The following is a 24,309-nucleotide window of genomic DNA, read 5'->3' as shown; positions in this document are numbered from 1 at the left end:
TTAGACGGAGGGTTTACCCCTTCCCCAGTCTATCCAAAACTAAAAAAACATTCTTTACTTAGAAATACACTTGATCCTGTTAACAGTCTTGCTGGGATATACTTTATAAAAAGTAAAGGAGGGGTGAAAAATTTAGCTTTCCTGGAGAAAATGGCGCCCCATGCTCCCTTCACTTCTGACCATGTGTTTAAAGTCATTCATGCTTTATAACTTGACTTCTGTTAAGGAGAGAGCTCAGATGGGCTGACTTTACATCTGCTGCTTTTCCCAAAGATTACATGACCAAGTACCTGAGCTTTCAAGCATGTGATCAGAGCCTGGGGCAAATTTCATCAAGGAAACCAAATAGTTCAACCCTTGTGTCACGATTTATTCATTCATCTCAGCAAGACTATGGCTTTAAACCCTCACCAATAAACTCTGAAGCAGCACAAAGCCTTCTTTAAATATGTTTATATGTCTTCAACCATGATGAAAGCAACTACACTGATGATGATCACTAGTCTAGAATGGCTGTATGTAGCTTGGATTAGATGGCTGCATTATATATAGTGGTACTGTGTGCTTGGCTGCATGCCTTCCTTCTGCCCTGAGGCTGAGAGGTGGGGGGAGCACCTTCGCTCTTTAACCCTTTTGCATCCTGATCTATCCTCCTCTATCAGCCAACCCATCAGGATCCTCTAGCATGGGACCTGCTGGGTTCCCTGCACACTGTACCGGTCTGTTTCCAAGAGTCATTACCACCGGTGGCTGGTACATTTCAATATCCACACAATATATACGGTTCGGCCTTTGCTTTACTATATAAAATGTGAAAGTATTTTCAAACAAATAGAGGCAGCACTTCCTTAATTTACAAAGTTCAAGAAGGTTAGGGCAGTACAGTAGGTAAGGACAGGCTTGCAAGATCCCAAGACCTTTTGGATGGCCTTCCCAGAGTCCTATCATTCCTGAAGGGAATGACTATAGTCACGGCTTCCAATACCATCTATACACCGATGACACCCAAATCTATCTGTCTACTGCTCACCTCAATCCTTCAGTCTCCTCTCGCATTACTAAGTGACATATCAACATGGATATCGCACCACTTTCTTAAACAAAATCTCTTTAAACCGAGCCAGTAATATATCCCCCCCGCCTGTGCCTCCCTCCATGACTTCTCCATCAAAATCAATAAAGCAACCATCAATCCCTCCCCTCATGCCAGGGTACTAGTTGTAATCCTAGACTCTGACCTGTCCTTTCAACCCCAAATCCAGTTGTCAAAAGTTACCTCCATTACATCTCTAAAATATGCCGCTTTTTAACAAATGAAACCACCAAGCTACTCATTCACTCCCTCCTTAACTCTCACTTTGACTGTTGCAACTCCCTTCTCATTGGCCTACCTCTTTATATGCTGTCCCCTCTTCAGTCTATCCTGAATGCTGCTGCAAGACTCATCGACCTTACTAACCACTCTGCCACCCCTCTCCGCCAATCCCTACACTGGCTTCCGATCGCCCAGTGAATTAAATTCAAAATACTAACCACAACATACAAAGCGATCCACAATTCTGCCCTGAGCTACATCATCAATCTGGTCTCCAAATATCACCCAAACAGTCCTCTCCGCTCCTCTCAAGCCCTCCTACTCTCAAGCTCCCTTGTCTCTTCCTCCTCCCATGCTCGTCTCCAGGATTTCTCCGGAGCCCCTCCCATCCTGTGGAACTCTCTACCTCAACCTGTCCGGCTATCTTCTACTCAAGCTGCCTTCAGGCAATCCCTGAAAACTCCTCTCTTCAGGGAAGCCTATCATGTCTCCAACTAATCTTTTACCACTTCCATCAGCTTATTCCCCACAGTTAGAAAATTTTGTACCACCTGCCCCACCCTATTAGATTAAGCTGTTGTATTTAGTATTCTTGTAATTGTATTGTCTCCCTTTTTATATTGTAAAGGTCTGTGTAAACTGTTGGTGCTATATAAATACTGTAGCTTCCCCAAGGGGAAGCTTCCTATCTAGGCCTTCTGCCTACATGTGTGCTGTCCTGGTGCACCTCCAGAGAATCCTGTTTCTCCTCCTGAATTTGGCTATCAAAACACTGAATGGCTTCCCACCTATACCATAAATAGGGCGCCGGTCTACTTGCAGGAGCAGAGCATAAACTTCCTTAAACCCATTCGACCCATAGGATCCTAGGGACTATTTCCCTGCTTCCTATAGTGACACCTAGTGGGTAATAGGAGAACGTTAAAGGGGCACACGTTACAGGGGCACATCCCTGCACTACACTCTCTTTGTTAAATATTGTATGTCCTCATACCTTTACAAAAACTAAACTCAATGGATTACGTGGGCTTTTTTCTCCTGTCACTTTTCTATGTTTATATTAAAAAAATATATATATCCAGGATCAACCTGCTGCCAGCCTGCTGGGATATTCTAGCATGGGACGTACCAGGTTTTCAGAACACACTGCCTATCAGAGGATGCCTGGGATGGCTCCTAGGCCTGCCTAACTATCATTCCTATGGCTATACAGTCCATACCTTGTATTGGTCATGAGCAAAACATTCCACTGCAACCCAACATGCATTGTTCTGTTTCCAGGGGGTGTTGTGACCTGTGGTCATAATCATGGAATTTTCCATATGATAGATGCCCTTGGTCTTTGCTAAATAATATGTGAAGGTATTTACAAGAAGTTCATTCAGCCTTGAAGTGAAGAGGGCACAACTCCATAATTGGTAAAGCAGTACAGTAGAAGGGAGTACAGTAGGAGAGGAGACTCTTGCAAAACCCATGACCTCTGGAGGACTGTTCCAGAGTCGTCTTCTCCTCTTAGGGGATGAATAGTTCAAATGCCTAGTCCTTGGCACAAGGCAGCCTGACTAGGTCCTCCTGGCTTCCCCACCTCAAGGGATAGGCTTTCTATCTAGGCCTCCACTCTACATGATGTGTTCTGTCCTGATGCACCTCAGATAATCCTGTTCCTCCTTCTGAGTCTGGCTACCAGAACTCTGGGGAGCTTCCCATCAACAACATATACAGTACTGTATAAAAGTTTTATCCATGATGTTTGGAACAACCTAACTGCCGAGTTACTTCAAAAACTGTTTGCAAGTGTTCCTAGAATTGTTTTAAAGGCAATGGGTGGTCACACCAAATATTGATTTGATTTGGACCTCTCTTCTGTTCCTCTTGATCAATGAACAAAATGGAAAATAAATGAACGATTTAGCACTTGTATTTCTGAAAGCATTCTTCATTTATAGCATTTTTTTCACACCTGCCTAAAATGTTTGCACAGTACTGTATATGGAGTGCCCTTCTAATGGCAGGATTAGAGCATGAACTTCCCTAACCCATATATGTATGTATGTGTATATAATATATATATGTGTATGTATGTATGTATATAAATAAATTTTGTGTCAGAAGCCATGAATCGGACTAAGACAGAAGTACAGTTAAATCACACTTGAATAATAATAATAAAAAGGTAAACATAGTCAAAACATAGCCAGAGAACTGGAACGGATAGTCAGACAAGCCAAAACATCAGGGAGTCGGAGATTAGCGTAGTAGAACAGCAAGCAGGATCTGGAGCTAGAAGGAATGTCAGCCAAGCATGTCTTTTAACAGGAACACGGGAGAGCGTCTCTAGAGATGTGACCACAGCGTAGGCAGAGATCATCTGGGCTGGATGGCTTACTTAGGCAGGACTGACGAGCAGGATATCATCAGCAGGTCACTGTGGAGAGAAAGGAGCTGGCAATTAGCCGACAGCTGAGCGGCCAGCTTTGAGAAGGAAGGGCTGAGCCCTGCCCTGACAATATGACCCTACACTACACTTGTATCTGTGCTGACAACTGGTGGCATTGGATATTATAGCCAGGCTCATAAAGTAGCTATCCATGGCACTGCCCACTATAGAAATATCTCAACTTTATATTTTTTATGTTATTTATTTTATTTTTTGGTTTGTGATGGTAGGGATAGGACATAAATACTCAGTTTTTCTGTCTTCTGAAGGTTCTTCTGTGCTGCGAAGTGTTTTAATGGAGGGCTTTCTCATTCCTTTAATCCTGCCTCGCCATAACCTGTCTGACTATACCTTCTTATTTGCCCTCCTCACTATACAGAGCCTGTGAGATCAAAGAAGCAAAAAATAGCTTTCGGGGCTCAGTGATAATTATCTTTACAATACCCTGCAGGGCTGTCTGACAAGGAAAAGAGATTTATTACATTAGATCAATGAAATTAAACACAAAAAAATCAAATGGTTCTCATGAAAAAAAAAAAAACCCTCTTCTGCTTTGACGTGTGATGTATTGTAAAGTCATTTGTACTTGACAACTTAAAACGGCTGTCTTTTGAGGGTCAACTTAGAAAAGTTCATGTAAAACTAAAGTTGTTTTTTTTTGTTTTTTTTTTAAGTTTTGGATAAAGTAAAGAAGGGTAGGGACCTCTGAACTTTTTTTTCTGTCTGTGTCCTGGTCCCATCTGGGGGATTTCCCTTTATTCCCAGAAACTAAGCAGCCAGGGGAAATCTTTAGGTGAGATAACACATGCAGGTCAAGGCTAGTTTAGTTAACGTTCAGGGTTAGTTCACCTTTACCGAATCCTATGCAGATAAGGGGTGCCTGTAATAAAAAAAACAAACTGCAGCTCTGACTAAAGTTGAATAATGCCCTTATATATACACACACTTTTATATTTAGTCCAAGTTGGACCAATGGAACAATGTGTAAAATATTCACATTTGGAATTCATCTTTTTAAGAATATTTAAAATGTTTGCTTTTGAAATTTCAGCAACGTTGTCAAAATTAGTGATTAGGTTTACTTCTACTTCTACTTCTACTTTCCAATGTGCTTTTGGGTTGACTTTGATGCTGTAATGCAAAAATGCTAACTGCTAAGCCAGCATGATCAGGAGCAGTAAAAAAAGCGAATATACCATTTATTAAACTCGTCAGAAGCATTCTGTTAGGGCTGACATAACATTCTGGTGTCCTGACTTCCTCCCAGCTGGTGAGACACATGGTGACCACGCTGGCCTTAAAATTGACATCGGTGTGTTTTTGAAAGGTTCAGAGAACAACATTGTCAGATGAAAGCAGGAGAAGTAAATAGACCAGGATAACGAGTTTCCTGCAGGAAGTGGCTGGGATCAGGGGACAAGGATAGTGCCGCTTCACTGAGTAAAACACTGCTACTGATTTGGACAGATTTATCCACTGGAAGTGACTAATTGATGTGCTGGTGATTCATCTTAGGAGGCTGCTCAAGACCCTACTCTTAAAACTAGGTTTATGGGCCCTCCGGTAATAGCAGATTACCTTGAGCTTTGTCTAATTTGTAGGCTGAAGCTCTTGTTCTTGCATATAAACATTTTGTCAATGAGAATGCAGCCTATCCATTCACTGGAAATGTTCCTGAGAATGCAGATTAAAGATGCGTAGCAGAGTGATGACGGCAATGAGAATACAGACTATCCGATCACTGGAGACCAAGGACATCCTTGATAATGCAGTCTAATCATTCACTAGAGACCACTGACCTCATTAAGAATGAAGATAATCCATTTTAGAAAATACATTCATAGAAGACCGGTGACACAGAACGAGGTTTGTCCAATCACTAGAGGCCAATGATATCATGGATTGCATGCCCTATCCATTCATTAGTATGGCCTGTATACACTATATTTTCAAAAGTATTGGGAAGCCTATTCATAGGAGACCAATAACACCACTAAGAATGCTGCCTCTTCATGCATAGAAGACCAAAAAATCCACGACATGTGCAGCGTTCCCATTTATAAAGACCAAAAACACCACTAAGGATGCAGCCAATTCATTCATAAGAGGTCATGTACACCACTAAGGATGTTGCTTATAAAGTCATAGGAGACCAAAAACACCACAAAGGGTGCAGCCCACGGGTTTATAAGAGGTCAAAAACACCACTTTGGATGTAGCTGCTTTATTTATAGGAGACCAGAAATGCCATAAAGGGTGCACCCTCTTCATTTATAGAAAGCCAAAAACACAACAAACAAGGCAGCTAATCCATTCATAATAAACCAATAATACCACTAAAGACGTATCCTACCCATTCATCATAAACCTATAACACCTATTCGCTATGTTTGCTTATATATATATATGACACACACTTGAGCCTTTTCTTGATACTCCAATACAATCTCTTTTTTGTTAATTTTCAATTTGAGAATAAACCCTAAGGTCTTCTAGGCACGAGGACCCATTTTTTACTTCTGATTATGCTGTATGTGGGAATGTCAGTTAGATGGGTCTCATATCTTCTACTGTGTATCTAGTAATTGTCCTATGAACATCTAACCTTTGTTATAGCAAGTGTCGATTGATCAACTTGTGTGCAACCAGCCCGTTGGGTTTTTCCCAGACGATTAGTGTCACCGGCTATAGCCAGAAACACTAATCATTGTGTTTTGCCGGTAGGGAAGGCTCCCCATGCTCCTGCAGGCAGAACACAATAGCCCTGACTGTGTTGATAGGGTAATCAAGCAATTTTCCTTCCACCCATAAAGGGAAACCAATCAGCTTCCAGTTTTTTTGTCAAAGATTAATTGAACAACTGAAGTTTAGAAGCTGATTGTCTACCATGCACCACTGTACCAGATTATGCGCACTCCAGTGTTAGTAAATCAACCCTAATGTGTATAAGAAGGAATGTCAATGCATAAAGCAGCATTTAAAACAGAACCGTAACAATTCCCTTAGCGAAGTTTAGTGAACTTAGCGAAAGTTTCCTCAAAGCACAATAAATTCTTTCGGGGAAAAATGGCTAGTTGTAGTATAATAAAACGTTATTGTTGAGAAAATGCTGAAGACAGTCGCTGAAATAAGGAACTGAAAGGGGAACTTGCCACAAATTATTGCAAACCATCTATAGGACAGGAGGGTGTGCACGGTAAAGGGGTATTTGTGCAGCATTGGCTAAATTATGTTTTTTGCTGACTGGGCAGAAGAAGAGTAAATGGGGAATTCACTGTAAAAAGGTCTCTGTTCTCCTCCAGGCTTGGGTGTGCCTAATGCATTGTGTGAAAAAAAAAAAAAAAAAATATAATAAATTTTATTTTAATTTTTTTTGACTCACGCTAGAAGTGAAATAATTAAACTAGTGATCGCAGCTGCTGTACACTTGACAGATAAAAAGTAAATATAAACATATAATTACAGCGCTCACAGTATCACAAACAAATCAAATAATCCAGTGAAAAAAAAACGGAATGGACCCCTAGCTTTTCAGTCCAGGGGTCATTCAGGCAAAAACGCGGCCATGAATGGCAGTTCCAATGAAGATCTCCCCCAGTCGTGATGGTCATACGTAGCTATTGGCACCAAAAATGAAAGAAGGGACTAATAGCGAAGTACAATTAGGCAGGGTTTTATTGCGATTATTCCCAATTTCATCCAGAAATTGTGAAAATGTATCTCGTGTCTCCCTCCAGTGGCTAACCTTTTCATGAGTCACTCGGAGAAGGAAGACCTTTTCAAATTAATGCTATACTCCAATTGAAATGTTCTAAAAGATACATGCAGTGGGGACGGAAAGTATTCAGACCCCCTTAAATTTTTCACTCTTTGTTATTTTGCAGCCATTTGCTAAAATCATTTAAGTTCATATTTTTTTTCCTCATTAATGTACACACAGCACCCCATATTGACAGAAAAACACAAAATTGTTGACATTTTTGCAGATTTATTAAAAAAGAAAAACTGAAATATCACATGGTCCTAAGTATTCAGACCCTTTGCTCAGTATTTAGTAGAAGCGCCCTTTTGATCTAATACAGCCATGAGTCTTTTTGGGAAACATGCAACAAGTTTTTCACACCTGGATTTGGGGATCCACTGCCATTCCTCCTTGTAGATCCACTCCAGTTCTGTCAGGTTGGATGGTAAACGTTGGTGGACGGCCATTTTTAGGTCTCTCCAAAGATGCTCAATTGGGTTTAAGTCAGGGCTCTGGCTGGGCCATTCAAGAACAGTCACGGAGTTGTTGTGAAGCCACTCCTTCATTATTTTAGCTGTGTGCTTAGGGTCCTTGTCTTGTTGGAAGGTAAACCTTCGGCCCAGTCTGAGGTCCTGAGCACTCTGGAGAAGGTTTTCGTCCAGGATATCCCTGTACTTGGCTGCATTCATCTTTCCCTTGATTGCAACCAGTCGTCCTGTCCCTGCAGCTGAAAAACACCCCCACAGTATGATGCTGCCACCACCATGTTTCACTCTTGGGACTGTATTGGACAGGTGATGAGCAGTGCCTGGTTTTCTCCACACATACTGCTTAGAATTAAGGCCAAAAAGTTCTATCTTGGTCTCATCAAACCAGAGAATCTTATTTCTCACCATTCGGGTGTTTTTTAAACAAACTCCATGTGGGCTTTCATGTGTCTTGCACTGAGGAGAGGCTTCCGTCGGGCCACTCTGCCATAAAGCCTAGACTGGTGGAGGGCCGCAGTGATGGTTGACTTTCTACAACTTTCTCCCATCTCCCGACTGCATCTCTGGAGCTCAGCCACAGTGATCTTTGGGTTCTTCTTTACCTCTCTCACCAAGGCTCTTCTCCCCCGATAGCTCAGTTTGGCCGGACGGCCAGCTGAAGGAAGGGTTCTGGTCGTCCCAAACGTCTTCCATTTTAGGATTATGGAGGCCACTGTGCTCTTAGGAACCTTAAGTGCAGCAGAAATTTTTTTGTAACCTTGGCCAGATCTGTGCCTTGCCACAATTCTGTCTCTGAGCTCTTCAGGCAGTTCCTTTGACCTCATGATTCTCATTTGCTCTGACATGCACTGTGAGCTGTAAGATCTTATATAGACAGGTGTGTGGCTTTCCTAATCAAGTCCAATCAGTATAATCAAACACAGCTGGGCTCAAATGAAGGTGTAGAACCATCTCAAGGATGATCAGAAGAAATGGACAGCACCTGAGTTGAATATATGAGTGTCACAGCAAAGGGTCTGAATACTTAGGACCATGTGATATTTCAGTTTTTCTTTTTTAATAAATCTGCAAAAATGTCAACAATTCTGTGTTTTTCTGTCAATATGGCGTGCTGTATGTACACACACACACATATATATGTATGTATATGTGTGTGTGTATATGTGTATATGTATGTGTATATATATATATATATATATATATATATATATATATATATATATATATATATATATATATAAAATGTGTGTATTGTAGTTGCAATGCCGCTTTAAGACTTGCAGTTAAATAGTTTGAAAGCAAACCTCTTCTGCTGTGCTCCCACTCAGAAAATGCCTGTTGATCTGTGACACCAGTGCCACGGGTATAATTAGAGGAACAATTTTATATCTATGGAAACCCGAAAATCATCAGTTTGAAAAAGCATTTAAAAAATACTTTATTTTTTATTTTTTTGCCTATCTTCACCAGGCTGTCTCATTTTTCAGTATTTTTATATTGCCTTTTAATATGGCAAAGATTTAATAGTTAGAAGATTGAGACAAACAAACAATTTGCTACTACTGACAGGGGTGCTTACAATAATCAGCCTTTATTGTATGGCCCCTTTCTCACGGGGCAGAATCTCCGCCTGCTCAGCGGGGGATCTCTCTGCTGAGCAGGCGGGTGACATGTCCGTGTCCGCTTTGCTATGCAGAATGGACACAGCCCGCTCTTCTCTATAGGGCGGTCGGATGGAAATGGTCTGCCTGTCCATTTCCATCCGATTTTGTCATCTGATCTCATCCGCCGGATGGATGTCAAACGTTTTCCCATCTGTCTGTTTTCTAGTGGACTAGATCGAATCAGAAGTCGGCAGGTGACAGCGAACACTTGTCCGCTGACATCCGCCTCTCCATAGAGAACAATAGGTGGTCCGATTTGGGGCCACCTGAATAAACGGACAGGCGGACCCGATCATTGCTGGTTTGAAAGGGACCTTAGACCTTTATCCCAAAAGGAACAAAAACTTTTGCTATAACTGCTTTAAAAGATGTGAGCTGGGGTTTGGCTTCAATTCATTGGTGAATCTAATACCCCCCTCCCCCCAGGCTGGCAATGCTTCTCTCCAAAGGTGTCTCTGGTGCTGCTCCTTCCAGAGTGGGGGCACTTTTAATAAAGGTGGTATGTTACTGGCCAGATCATCAGGTGAGAACAGAGGGGGAAAAAAACTAAAAAAGAAAACTTATGCAGCCACCACTTCTAAGGATTGCAATATATGTCTTTTTTTTTGGATTTGAGTTTAATACCGCTTTAAACTTCATCTTTAATTTGTATATCTTTCCAGCTAACGAGCTGAGCCACTAGTAGAGGAGACCAAGACAAGTTTTCGGGTTAATAAATGCACACAAGTGACATCTAAGTCTGTGGAATGTCACCCAGCGTTCCATGACCCTGTGAAATACCTCTAGTGTCACACACAGAGAATTGTCCGTATCCCCGGCTAACGAGGTCATGTGAGAAGAAAGATCAATGGAAGACTGTGCCATGTATTCTTTTCACCATAAACATTCTCCTCCAGGAATTTCCTCTCTTCATACATTGAGGAACTCCAGTCACATCCGAAATCCGTAAAATTCTGTATTATCAGGGTTTATGTCCCTACTTTCTGCAGCAATGCAACCTGTAACGAATGTTCTATATGTCTTCACAGCTGCTGAGTGCAATAATTAAAGGACCGCATTGCTGACCTGAAAATGCTAGTTGTCTGGCTATCAGACTTCAGTGCTAGTAGAGTCACGGACCTAAAGCCAGTGCAGGGGTACCCCCGTAGGGGCTACTAAAAGTTGTGGTCCACCTGTCGCCTTGCCCAGCCTGGCATTCACTTCCAAAATTACTTTGGAGACCATGAACAGTCCATATGCTTGTTTTTGTTTTTATTGAGGGATTTGAACTTGGATAGGGATGGGGACATATGGGATGCCCAGTAGAATTTTAGAACAGTCAATTTGGGACAGAACTGTGTACACTCTTTGTACAAGACACTTCTTCTGCACAACACTTGCTTTCAGACTATCTCTCTCTCTCTCTCTTCCTCCTGCACAACACTTGACTCCGGGCACAGCTAGCACATGGTTAGGCCCAACTCTGACTCAGGCCCTAGAAATTGCCATTTGTAGGCAGGGACCGCGGGCCCCTTTAGTGTAGCAAAAATAGGAAGTCCTTGGTGCTAGCTGTCCTATGGTGGACTACTGCTCCCTGCCAGCCCTCCTGGCTGCAGCTGCCAGACTCCACTGCCCGTGACATCAGTCCTTACTGCTGGCTCTGCACCCATGCCAGACTTCACACTCCCAGTCCTCTCTCAGGTATGCCTCCCCAGTTCCCCTGACTGTGCCTGTCACTCGCCGGCACTCCTGGCCTCGCACACACCGGTGGTTCCCTCCTGAAGATTTGCCCGGCAGTACTAGCTCCTGCTGTCCTCTTTGACTCCTCTCTCTGTGCCTCCTGTTCAGACCCTTCATGCCTTCTTGAATGGATCCTTCCTGCACCCGAGTCCCAGACCGAAGGTCACCCCCCCAGACTGGGGAGCACAGTCAAAGGACCCGACAGCCTACTAATCCATCCTCTGTTCTTCCACCGGACAACTCTTTCCCAGCCGGGATGACCATGGGGATATCCATATATCCATATAACCTGCCCCCTGCCAGTCCTAGTTGGGGATTGGTCAGGGATCCCTGGGACACCCCAGACAGCTCTACCTATCTTTCCCTCTTCTTCTTCTAGAGTCCTCTAGAAGCCAGAGAGAGGTAATCGATAACTGATGCTATCTGTGAGTCACCAGCCTACTCTGAGCCACTCCCAGCCCACACAGATCAAAACAAACAGGCCTAGCTTCTAGCTAGGCTTGCCTAAATCTACCTGCTCTCACAAAAATCCTGACTCTAGCACCTACCTAAGTAGAGGGTGCTACACCAGCATGTAGTATTTTAAAGTCAGAACTCCTGCTGGAGTCATTTAGCGACCCGAGGTACTGAATTAGAATGAAAGCCAGATAAGTACGAGGGGGTGCTGATAAGTATTGAGCCTTACCCAGAAAGAGATGCACTAAGAAGCTGTAATTGGCACACTATTCTACATATTCTCCAGTAAGTCAATGCACTTGTGACATCTGTCCTTCAGCTTCTTAAGTCCCTGCAAATAAAATTCTCTGGACTGCTGGTGTAACCAGTCATTTGCAGCATTAGTTGCCTCTAGAACACTCCCAAATCCTTGTCCCTTTTTAGGTGTTTTTTGAGGTTGTGGAATAAATGATAGAAGGAGCCAGGTTGGGCGAATAGGGTGGATGGGGCATCACTTGAAAGTCTAAGGAGGTCCATTTTGCCATTGTTTCACCTGCTGTGTGTGACGAGGCGTTGTCCTCTTTTGTTCAGTTGTCAAAAGTTTTGGGATACCCTTTGCTGCAAGCTTTCTCATTTCCAAGTTGTGGATAATGGCACCAACTCTCCCACGTGATATTCCCAGATATGTAGCAATATTTTTGGCTGATATCTGCGGTCCTCCATGAACATGCAATGGATGGCTTTCACATTTGCAGGCACAGAAACAGGCCTCCTCAATTTCAACACCGAAATGGCCAGTTTTAAAATTGACAACCCAACGATTAAGGCCTCATACACACGGACGTTTTAAAAAACGAGCTGTAAAGTTAGTACCAACGCCAGGAAAAAAAGGAGTTAAAACCGCAGTTTTATCCGCCTTTCGCATTGACGTCAATATGAGTTTAGCCGCGCCAGCTTTCAGCCGCGTTTCCCTGCTTCTATTCAAAATGAATGGTTACCTATGGGAGCCCATTGAATAGAAGTCGCATCAAGATGATCCAAATTGTGGTGTGACTTGTGTGCTGAGAATCTTGAAGGGGAACCCCACCAAAATGTAAAAAGAAATTGTGTGAGGTCCCCCCCCCCCCCAAGACTATACCAGACCCTTCGGTCTGGTATGGATCCTAAGGGGAAGCCCCATGCCCAAAAAAATGGCATGCGGGTCCCCCCCCCAAAAGATCCATACCAGACTTAACCGAGCATGCAGCCCGGCAGGTCAGGAAGGGGGGGGGACGAGTGAACGCCCCAAAGCACCTTGTCCCCATGTTGAGGAGGACAAGGGCCTCTTCCCGACAACCCTTGCACGGTGGTTGTCGAGGTCTGCAGGCGGGGTCTTATCGGAATCCTGACACCCCCCACCCTAGGTAAATGAGTATGGGGTACATCGTACCCCTACCCATTCACCTAAAAAATAAATAAATAAACACACTACACAGGTTTTTAAAGTATTTTATTAGGGCAGCTTCGGCTCTTCTCCCTCTGCCGGTCCTTCTCCCCTCACCCACCTTCACCCAGCAAAAGAGCAGAAGGTAGCAGAGAGAGAGGAGAAGAACCGGAGAGGGGAGAAGAGGGCATGTGGCCTGGTATGGTCCCGTAGGGGTGGGTGCTCGCTCCCCCCCCCCCCCCCTTTCCTGACCTGATGGGCTGCGTGCTTGGATAGGGGTCTGGTATGGATATTGGGGGGGGGGGGGCACGCCTTTTTTTGGGTGTTCCCATTAAGATCTATACCAGACCTAAGGGTTCCCCTTCAAGATTCTCAGCACACAAGTCTCACCGCAAGTCGGATCATCTTGATCCGCCATCTGGTGCGACTTCTATTCAAATCAATGGGCTCCTATAGGGAACCGTTGATTTTGAATAGAGGCAGAGAAACGCCGGACGAGGCTTAATACTGTCTATACAGTGTTAAGCCTCGTTAAACCGTGTTTAACACCTTTAACCGGCGTCTGGAGGTTTTACAGCTCTAGCGCTGGAGCCTCAGAACGCGTTGGTCCATGGTGTGTATGAAGCCATTGAATAACATGGAGTGGCGTTTTTAAGCTGCAAAAAAGCTCAAAAACGTCCCTGTGAAAACATCTGTGTGTATGAGGCCTAACTGTTGCATATGAAGAGCCATTGTCACTCAGTTTGTGACCTTTCATCATGGATCTGCTTCGCACCTTTCCCTTGGAGAAACAGGAGCTTGATTATGGTCCTATGCTCTTCCACATTACATTTTTCTGGAGGTGCTGCCATGTTCACTTTTGACCTGAAAAAGAAAGAGGTTAAAATCCTAGGTAGTTGATTTTTTGCACCATTGAATAAAGACAAATTGGCCAATACACCCTGAATGCTAATTTGTAGTCCTGTGAGCCTCCAGGTAATTGACCAAATCTGGTTTCCAAAATAGTATATCTTTGCAAATGATCAGCTGCTAACGTTACGCATGTCTCATAACCATGCAAAATAGTTAAACCAAATTGTACACACACACGCTGCGCTTATCAAAATAAAAAATTTCCACTAAAATATTAATAAAGTGATATTGTGCTTAACATATACAAAATCTATTAACTATTAATACTATACTATATGTTAATGTGCAATAAATTTCAATGAATGAATAAATAGGTAAAAGTGCTCCAATAAGCCTGTGTATTGCAAATATTCCACAAAGCTTGTGCAATTTTCAAACATTAATAAATAATTCAACACAAACATCCATGCGATTTAGTGTTGCATCCAAGCATATCAGTACTGCATCTATGCAATATGGCGATAGTGCAAGGTTCAAACAATAAAAAGTTAAAAAATACAAAAAAACGCATCCATGCGATTTTGTGCTACAGCCATGTGATTCTATTCAATTCAGTGCTGTGTTGCTGTGCAATGATTAAATTAACAGTCCGATTTAGTGTTGCATCCATGCATTTCAGTGCTGCATCTATGCAATATGGTGTTAGTGCAATGTTCAAACAATAAAAAGTTAAAAATACAAAAAAAAACCGCATCCATGCGATTTGGTGTTGCATCCATGTGATTCTATGCAATTCAGTGCTGTGTTGCTGTGCAATGATCAAATTAACAGTCCACAGATCTTCCACAATCCATTCATGTGTTATGGTGAACACAAACTAAAGTGCTCTGCGCTCATACAAGTGCTCCCCCCCCCAGGTGATAGCCCCTCACCTTAGGGCGTGCGACCTTGCAATTAAGCTTGGTCAGAATGCGCCTTAGAACCTCTCTGGGTTCAATGTTTTTTGTATTTTTTAACTTTTTATTGTTCGAACCTTGCACTATCACCATATTGCATAGATGCAGTACTGATATGCTTGGATGCAACACTAAATCGCATGGATGTTTGTGTTGAATTATTTATTAATGTTTGAAAATTGCACAAGCTTTGTGGAATATTTGCAATACACAGGCTTATTGGAGCACATTAACGTATAGTATAGTATTAATAGTTGTTAATAGATTTTGTATATGTTAAGCACAATATCACTTTATTAATATTTTAGTGGAAATTTTTTTATTTTTTATTTTGATAAGCGCAGCGTGTGTACAATTTGGCCAATACACCCTGCAATTTACAGCTTCCTAGCTCATTTTTTTCTGGGTAAGGCTCAATACTTATCAGCACCCCCTTGTAGCAGGAATGGACAGACATGGCAGCCTATGTCTTTCTGACCGTAAAGCTTTCCTTAACCACTCGACCCCTGGAAGATTTACCCCCTTCATGGCCAGGCCATTTTTTGCAATACGGCACTGCGTTACTTTAACAATTGCACAGTCGTGCAACGCTGTACTCAAAATGTATGTCCCCCCACAAATAGAGCTTTCTTTTGGTGGTAATAGAAAGATGTAGCAACAAAGATAAGATGTAAAACTATAAAAAATGACGATCCTGACCCCTTGACAACGTCCCTTTGGACGAAACGCACCGGGGTGGGTTACCTGGCATTGACGTCCTGCTTCTGAGCGATTCCAGGTCACCAGCAGCTTTCTGTGGAAGTTTTATTGTTTCTGTTTACATCTGTTATGCATCTTTTACCTTTTGGAATAAAACTGCAACACTATGGGGGTTATTAAAAAAGGCAAATCCACTTTGCACTACAAGTGCACTTGAAATTGCACTGAAAGTGCACTTGGAAGTGCAGTCACTGTAAATCTGAGGGGTACATCTGAAATGAGGGGAAGCTCTGCTGATTTTGTTATCCAATCAAGTGCAAGCTAAAATGCTGTTTTTTATTTTACTTGCATGTCCCCCTCGGATCTACAGTGACTGCACTTCCAAGTGCACTTTCAGTGCAATTTCAAGTGCACTTTGCACTTGTAGTTTGCACTTGTAGTGCAAAGTGGATTTGCCTTTCGTGAATAACTCCCCATGAGACTTCTTCTGGGCTCTAGGTGAGCTTATTTATTCCCAGTTGAATCCTGTGCTGTAGCATTAGTGTAAATGATTCACTGTGATATCTCCAGAGGGGTTTTTCATGTGTTTGAGGCTTTCTAGCTGCTGTAGAGGCAGCCATCAAGTCTGGTGAGTATGCAATCTTACTGTTCAGGGTGGCTCATCTGTCTGGACAAGATCGTTTTACATCTTGATCAATGGGATGGTGGCCTCTACCACTGGCTGATGAATTTCACATCTTTTATGGACTATTATACAGTATATAACCATATGTTATACCAAGTGTTCCAAGTGTTCTTTAATATTATGATTGCTACCTATCTGCATTTTGAATAGGTTTTCATCTTATCTTTGGGTACTACACCTATTATCTATGTTCTAAGTTGGCTATACTACTTATGTGTTAGCTGCCGGGATTGTTTTTTTCCATTTACTATGCTGACACAGCACAGAAAATCTTACATCTTTCTTTTAGTGGTATTTGATCACCTCCTGCGTTTTTTTTGTTTTGTTTTGTTTTTTTTTGCGCTATAAACAATTTTGAAAAAAAAAAATGTATTTTTTTACTTTCTGTTATAAAGTCTATCCAAAATTTAAAAAAAAAAAAAAATCTAATTTCTTAATCCATTTAGGCCAATATGTATTCTGCTACATATTTTTGCTATAAAAAAAATCCCTTAAAATCCCAAGTATATTGATTGGTTTGGGCAAAAGGTATAGCATCTACAAGCTATGGTGTGTGTGTGTGTGTGTGTGTATGTATGTATGTATATATATATATATATATATATATATATATATATATATATATATATATATATATATATATATATATATATATATATAGTATAAACAAAAAATATTTTTTACTAGTAATGGCGGTGATCCGCAACTAATAACGGGACTGAGATATTGCGGCAGACATTCTGACACTTTTTGGGAATCCGTGACACTAATACAGTGATCAGTGCTAAAAAGTACAGTATACTTAAAATTTGCCATATTTGTTAAGAGATGATTTGTGATTGGCTGGTGACTGTTTACTCCTCCTGTGTATTTTGAGCTGTTTGACATTTAGCTGGCGATAAGGACACCCAACTGTTTACTGACATTTTACAGTTATAATTGTAGAATAATATCTATATTTAGTACTTTGTTATATGTCACCTGTGGAATCTCTTCCACCTCCATAAAGGTCATGTAAAGTGTTTTTTTTTCCTTTTATTGTTCCATGACCTGAAAAGCTGGTGGTGGACCTTGGTTGGCTTTCTAGGGAAATTATAGTAAATGTCACATTTTCCAGGAAACTGTTGTGGATTAACCCTCTGTTATAGCTGTGTATAGCTAGGTAAATGCTTCCCCTAATGGACATAGGAAAACGGCAATTGTCTGTCTATCCGTGACTTCCATACTTTGAGTTCCTGCCCCATACCAAGCATGTAGCAAGACCTTAACCACAAAAAAATAAAAATACACTACAGCAGTTTGAAATCCCTTAGGAGGGTGTTATAGTCCCAGAATGAGTATTCTTAAAAAGGTGGTTGCAAACTTCAGACATGAAATATTAGCAAAGCATTTCCCTCTATAGTATCTCAATCCAGAGCACTAAGTGTCATTTCTCTCTGCTGCTTCCCTCCTCTGCTATGAGCATGAATCACTTTTGACAAGTTTTCCTGACACCAAGAGATGAAAGGTGACAGTGGAGGGAGCTCCAGCACACAGCCTGCGATTGACAGCCTTAGCTCTGTTCCTCTGAGCTGTTTGAAGAGGTTGTGTCCCTTCCCTCCAATCAGCTCTCAGAGCTCTCCTCACTGAGCTCTGCAGAATGTAATTACAGCTCTGTGCCCACTACTTTGTGACCGCTCAGACAAGCTTTATAAATTCTGGACTTTGAACAGATGTAGGGAAGACTGCAGGTAAACAGGTACAGCTTATGTAGGAGGATTTTTCATCTGTGTATCACCTGAGGCCAGTCACTTCACTGGGTATATGGAAGGGTTTACAACCATTTTAATGTTTGGCGCCATGCCTCACTGTGTACAGTTTTCTTATAGACCAACTCCGGGAAACTTGAAAATTATCCCTTTGCAGTGGGGCTCCAGATAATCTTCTTTTAATTGGACAAGGTGGAGAGTGTGACTCCACGTCTCCATCTCTCCACCTCATCCAGTCAGAAAACCCTTTGCACTAGTTGAGAAGATAAAGAACAATCTGTGAATGGCACCCATGCCGAGTGGGCGACCCCCTGAATTCACAATACATCAGGGCAGCCGCTTGGTATGGGACCTGAAAGCTAGAGGAGATCACTGGAGTAGCAGTTTCTACTACAGTGATTTCCAGCCTCTAGAATGGGGGTCTCCAAACTTTCTAAGCAAAGGGACCAGTTTAGTGTCCTTCATGCTTTAGCGGGGGCCGGACAGTGGCCAATGGGAGTAGAAAATGCCCCAACATCAGTGCCCCATCATTGTTTCTTTCGATCTTTCTTTTTTTTTTTTTTTTTAAATATAAGTTTTTATTACAGGCAACCCTCAGATACAGTAATGACAAAAAAAAAAAAACACGGCATAATGGCTTCGCTTTTTACACACTCCAGGGTGTTCCCGGTTCACTTCATTTCAACATATGGATTAAATAACAATGGTACATCTAGTACTGCAATGTAGAGGAGAGGTGTGTCTATTTCAGAATATTGTCACCGCAGAATGGTCCGTCATTTGTATAAACAGCTAACGCAATGTAGTCTGAGCTGTCTGATCCCTGCATTACATGGATTCCTAACTAATGGAGGAAAAAGAGAGAAGGCTCCAAAGGAGAAAAGAAATATGTCAGAGGGAACAAGAAATCAATAATTCTAGAGTAAATAGGGGGGAGGAAAGGGAGGTGTACAGGGGATGGGGGTGGAGGAATGGGGATCCGGCAGCGGTAAATTTACACTCGCAGTAAATGGATCATGTGGTGATTGGTCTACTACCGTCTGAGTAGTGTCACCCCTTCATCAGATAGAAGGAACATGTTCCTTAGCCTCCATGCCTTAGAATGCTTCTCTTGTTTATTTTGGGCTGTAAGGATTAAATCCTCTAATTCCTTAATGTCTTCTACTCTACTTAATCAAGTCCCAATAGAGGGTGGCGTGCCGTTCTTCCAAAACAGGGGGATGCAAGATTTGGCAGCATTCAGTAAGTGTCGTACGATTGATTTTTGGTGTTGACATGGAGCAGGAAGAAGGCCGGGTAGTCTGGGATCTTATGATCTGTGAATTTCTGGGTGATATGCCGTACAGTTGTCCAAAAGTGTTTCAACCGAGGGCAAGACCAAAAAAATGTGTAGGAGTGTCCAACTGTCCACCTGGCATTCCATCATTGGTCTTAATGGGAGGAATAGTGCCCCATTGTTGACAATAATAAGGTGAATAGTGCCCCATTGATGGTGTCAGTAGGAGGAATGGTGCCCCATCATTGGTGTCAGTTTGTGGAATAGTGCCCCCAAGGGTCAGATAAAGGCAAGCAAAGGGCCACATGTGACCCCGGGCTGCAGTTTGGAGACCACTGTTCTAGAGGGATCCTAGTGGTATAGTATATGGATAGTTACATTGGTGCAAGCTTAGTCAATGTAACTGTGTAAAAAATCTCCATACGTGGAATTCTTCAATTGCTTGCTTAGGTCTAGGGGGATTGGAAAAGTAGATTTACTTGCCCAATCCTCGACTCCTCTGCGCTGCTAGACCAGTCCCCGTAGCATATTCTCCCCCATGCTCCAGCGGTCAAAAGCACCGATGTTATCAAGACTGAAGCAGGGTTCGTAGCCCTGCATTGGACATGAGGCAGCTAAGGGATAGTCCGGAGCATAGGAAAGCAGAGAAGAGCGCCATCACTGGGGGGGGGGAACAGAAGATCGGGCAATTAAAACTTATTTTATTCTCCTCTAGACCTAAATGAGCAATTAACCCTTGCAGTGCGGGGGTTATTGAGACCCACTGCAAAAGTAGTTTCTATTTTTCCCGAACTTCAGATTTAAACTGGCAGTATAGAAATGTACCGGTTCACCAAGATGTTGTAAAATAACAGTAGTGGCGTGCGTACACAAAAGGCTGTGCGTTATTAGTCTTGTGGGTTCGCATTTGCGGCCATCGTTAGATCTTTATAGCTGCTGAGAAGGAGGTTAAGCAACTGTTTTCCAGTAAAAGGATGTGCCAGGAATGCCGATCAATACTCCAGACTTTCTTTTAATACGCCTGTAATTTGCCTGCTGACCAGTAGGTGGCTGAGTTGTATCCTGATTGCAACAATCTTACAGAAGTATTTCACTATGATTGCTATTCAGCTGTGGAATTTATTTAAAGTGTATGTAAACCCAAGAAAAAGAATGTCATCTATTGCTGTTTACCTGCTTTTTAGATGTAGTTGCATTTGTTTTTCTTTTATTCTCCCAAGTTTTTTTTGCACTTTTCCTATCCTAGGATGACAACCCTCCTTCTCTGTACTAGCTCTTGAAGAGCCGTGTTGTCACCCCAGGACTACGGAACCCCTCTGACTCTCATCCTGTCCATAACCTGGGGAGGGGAGGTGTTTGTAGTCCAGAAGTCCTCAATCTTATTGAGACCATGGCCCAGTAAATTCTTTAAAAACCTTCCATGCCTCAACAGTAAAAAGGCTCTGGATGTCACTATGGGGGGATGGGGGTCCTGGAGGGGGTAAGAGGATTCTGTAGCAGACATGGTTGCCCTGTTAGGGATGAGTTTTTTGTAGGAGGCTGGGGGCAAGTGTGGTGGGATAATATCTCTGGAGGGACCAGAGGTGTCTCCGGGAGACTAAGGACTTTGCAGAGGCAATGTCAGAGACTAGAGAGTACTGTGGGGGTTAGAAGGGCACTCTAGGGGGAGGTTGATGGGCACTGAGACATTGTTGGAGGTTGGGCACACAATGGCAGGCTGGGGGGCTCAGTGACAGGCTGGGCGGCACTGTGGGAGCTTGGGGGGCACTGTAGAAGGTTAGGGGCACTATGGGGGTTTGGAAGTTTTGTGGCAGATTGGGGGTCCCTGTGGGAAGCACTAGGGGAGGCTGAGGATTTCAGGGGGCATGGTGGGAGGTAGGAGTTTAGGTTTTGCACCTGGCTGGAGACCCTGGAGGTGAGAGACTGCATGACCTGGTACAGTGGTTCAGAACCACCGCTGTAGTCTACAGAGAGCTCGGAACAACATAACTGATAAGAGCGCAGAGGTAAAGTTATCAGCTCAGATTTCTGTCAGGATTAAACATACTTCTTTTTTTTTTTTTTTTATTGAACAAATTAAAAAAAAAAAGGTTTCAACAGTATATTTAACGGACCAAAAGGAAGCAAATGGAGAAGTCCATTGTCCATTGTTTAGGGTTTGACCACTTCCCAAACAGCCGCCGCAGTTGTTGTGTGGCAGCTTGGCTCTCCTGCGCGGATCGCCATCATTGTACGTCGGGCGCGTACACGGTGATCTGTGGGCGCGCACAGAGAGGCAGAACAGGGATCTGCCAGTATAAAGCCAACAGATCCCTGTTCTGTCAGGGGAGTAGCGTGAGATTGTCCTAGTGATTAGGAACAGCGATCTCTCTCTACTCCCTGTCAGTCCCCTCACAGTTAGAAAGCAATTCCCTAGGGAAAATGTAACCCTTTGATCTCCCCCGGTGTTAACCCCTTCCCTGCCAGTGTCCTTTTATACAGTAATCGGTGCATTTTTATAGCACTGATCGCTGTATAAATGTCACTGGTCCCAAAAAGGTGTCAAGTGTCCGATCTGCCTGCCGCAATATCGCAGTCCCACTAAAAATCGCAGATCACCGCCATTGCTAGTAAAAAAAAATAAAATAATGCCATAAATCTATCCCCTATTTTGTAGACGCGATAACTTTTGCGCAAACCAATCAATATACGCTAATTGCCATATATTTACCAAAAGTATGTAGAAAAATACATATCAGCATAAAATGAGGAAGAAATTGTCTGTCTTTTTACATTTTTTTTGGGGGGGGGGTGGATATTTATTATAGCAAAAAGTAAAAAATATATATATTCTTTCCAAAATTTTCACTCTTTTTTTTTTTTTTTTTTTTGTTTGTTTTATAGCTGAAAAAATAAAATAAAAGATTTTATTTTTTTTTTTTACACTAGGAGTTTATGTACCCTCGCAACTCGCTATCCCGCGACCATGTCCTTCCTATGCACCAGAGTAACCGGGACGGGGTGGAAGACATGTCCTTGTTGGCTGACCTGCATGAAGCTGCCATCATGTTAAATCTACATCTCCGCTACCAGCAAGACAAAATCTACGTAAGTAATCAACTGCTGTCCTCCATTCATAAAAAATGGCAGTTTCCTCCTAAGCTCACCAGTGGTCTGCCAGTGGACAGAACTGACAAGTCTAGGTAGACTTTTTTTTTTTTATTGATTTAATGAGATAATTTCCTTTCCTCCAATGATCTTCTGAATGTGTACTTCTGTCTCAGCATGCATAAGGTGAAGTTTTTATACTTTTTGAGCTAATCCAGAAAAATGGCAATTGAACCCTATTGACTGCTATATGGCACCACTTACCTTTTTATCTCATACCAGTGCATATAAATGAACCACTTGAGGGGACGGGGTCAGAGAGTTACTTACAGATGAGGATGAGCCCTATTGAGAATTTTCAATTGCCTGAAAATTTTAGCAAAATTTTGAATATTTAACTGAAATTTTACAATTTTGGAGAAATGCATTAAAGTCGATGGAGAAGGTAAAATTTAGGTTGTTCGTGGTTTTTACTGATGCTGTGGGCTGTACATGGCTCCCTGAGGGTTATTGGAAGCGCCTTTCAACTATCATGGACCTATTCTTCTATTCTTGTGCTGATAAAGTGGCCCATTGTTTGTCTTGTTGGCCATTATTTCTAAAGTAAATTTTGCGGCGCTAGGTTTTTTTTCCCCATACTTGTAGCAAGTCCTGTGTTGAAACTAGTGTTGCCAACCTACCAGATTGAAATTTACAGGCGCGACCCCCACAGTTTACTGGCACAGCCAAGTTTTTACTGGCATTTTACAAAATTACATTTTTAATTGCAAATTTCAGTATTTAGGCTACAAACTAGTACACTAGGCAAATAGCAATACGATTTAAGGTAGATATTAAGGTTAACAAAAAACATATTTTTGTTATTTTTGATATAAGTCCAACTGGAGAGATTTCCCCTTCACTGCTGTTCCATAACCACCACAGAAAGTGAGGAGAAATCCATAGGATCACCAGAAGTTATGTCCCCAATTCTAAAGACCTCCTGTCACCATCACCCCCATCACCTGCCGCCATCACCTGTCACTATCCCCATCACCCCCTGCTGCCTCCATCACCTCCTGCCACCATCACCTGCCACCATCACCTGTCGCCACAGCCATTACCTCCTGCCTCTATCACCTGTCACCATCACCTCCTGCTACAACCATCACCTCCTGCTACAACCATCACCTCCCGCTACCATCACCTGCCGCCCTCACCCCCATCACCTGCCGCCCTCACCCCCATCACCTGCCGCCATCACCCCCATCACCTGCCGCCATCATCCCCTGCCACAACCATCACCCCCTGCCACCATCACCTGCTTCCACAGCCATCATCCCCCACCATCCCCTGCTGCATCCATTACCTCCTGTCACCGTCGGCTGGGCTGTCACTCCGTCCCCGTGGACTCTGGATTGCTTTGACAGACCACGAGAGCTTCTCCATTCCGCGTGCTCAGCCTCCAGGTTACTGTTTTTAAAGGCTGGCGTGCCTGGTGGGATGCGCCATGATATCACTCGCCTGAGCCAGTAGCGTGCCACACAGCCTCTGTGAAATCCGCCCCTGGCCAAATACAGGGTCGGCTCAGCAAGCTCCGGAACTGTGAATGTGCAGTTCCAAGCCGACCCGGTCATGGCTATTTTTTACTGGCACTTTTGTTTTATTACGGGCAGGGAGAAAAGTGCCCTGTTTTTACGGGCTGCCCGTAATAATACGGGCGGTTGGTTGAAACTGATTACTCTTAATTCTCCGCAAACGTGCATCTCCACAATATAACCCTTTAAAGCTGCAGCAGCTTGAC

At 42.9% G+C, this 24,309-nt stretch overlaps 1 protein-coding gene across 1 annotated transcript in view; it reads left to right on the top strand.

The window, feature by feature from the left end:
- LOC141147136 (unconventional myosin-X-like) overlaps positions 1-24,309 on the top strand; it is a gene marked incomplete in the record, with an annotated part of 218,020 nt that overhangs the window by 59,232 nt on the left and 134,479 nt on the right. Inside the window, 1 exon segment of the mRNA XM_073634265.1 lies at positions 22,368-22,526. Coding sequence (XP_073490366.1) covers positions 22,368-22,526 — 159 coding nt within the window.

Source organism: Aquarana catesbeiana, linkage group LG06 (genome assembly GCF_042186555.1).
Source record: "Aquarana catesbeiana isolate 2022-GZ linkage group LG06, ASM4218655v1, whole genome shotgun sequence".
NCBI lineage: Eukaryota > Metazoa > Chordata > Amphibia > Anura > Ranidae > Aquarana > Aquarana catesbeiana.
Note: the sequence above shows the minus strand (reverse complement) of the source record. Positions and strands in the feature narration are given on the sequence as shown.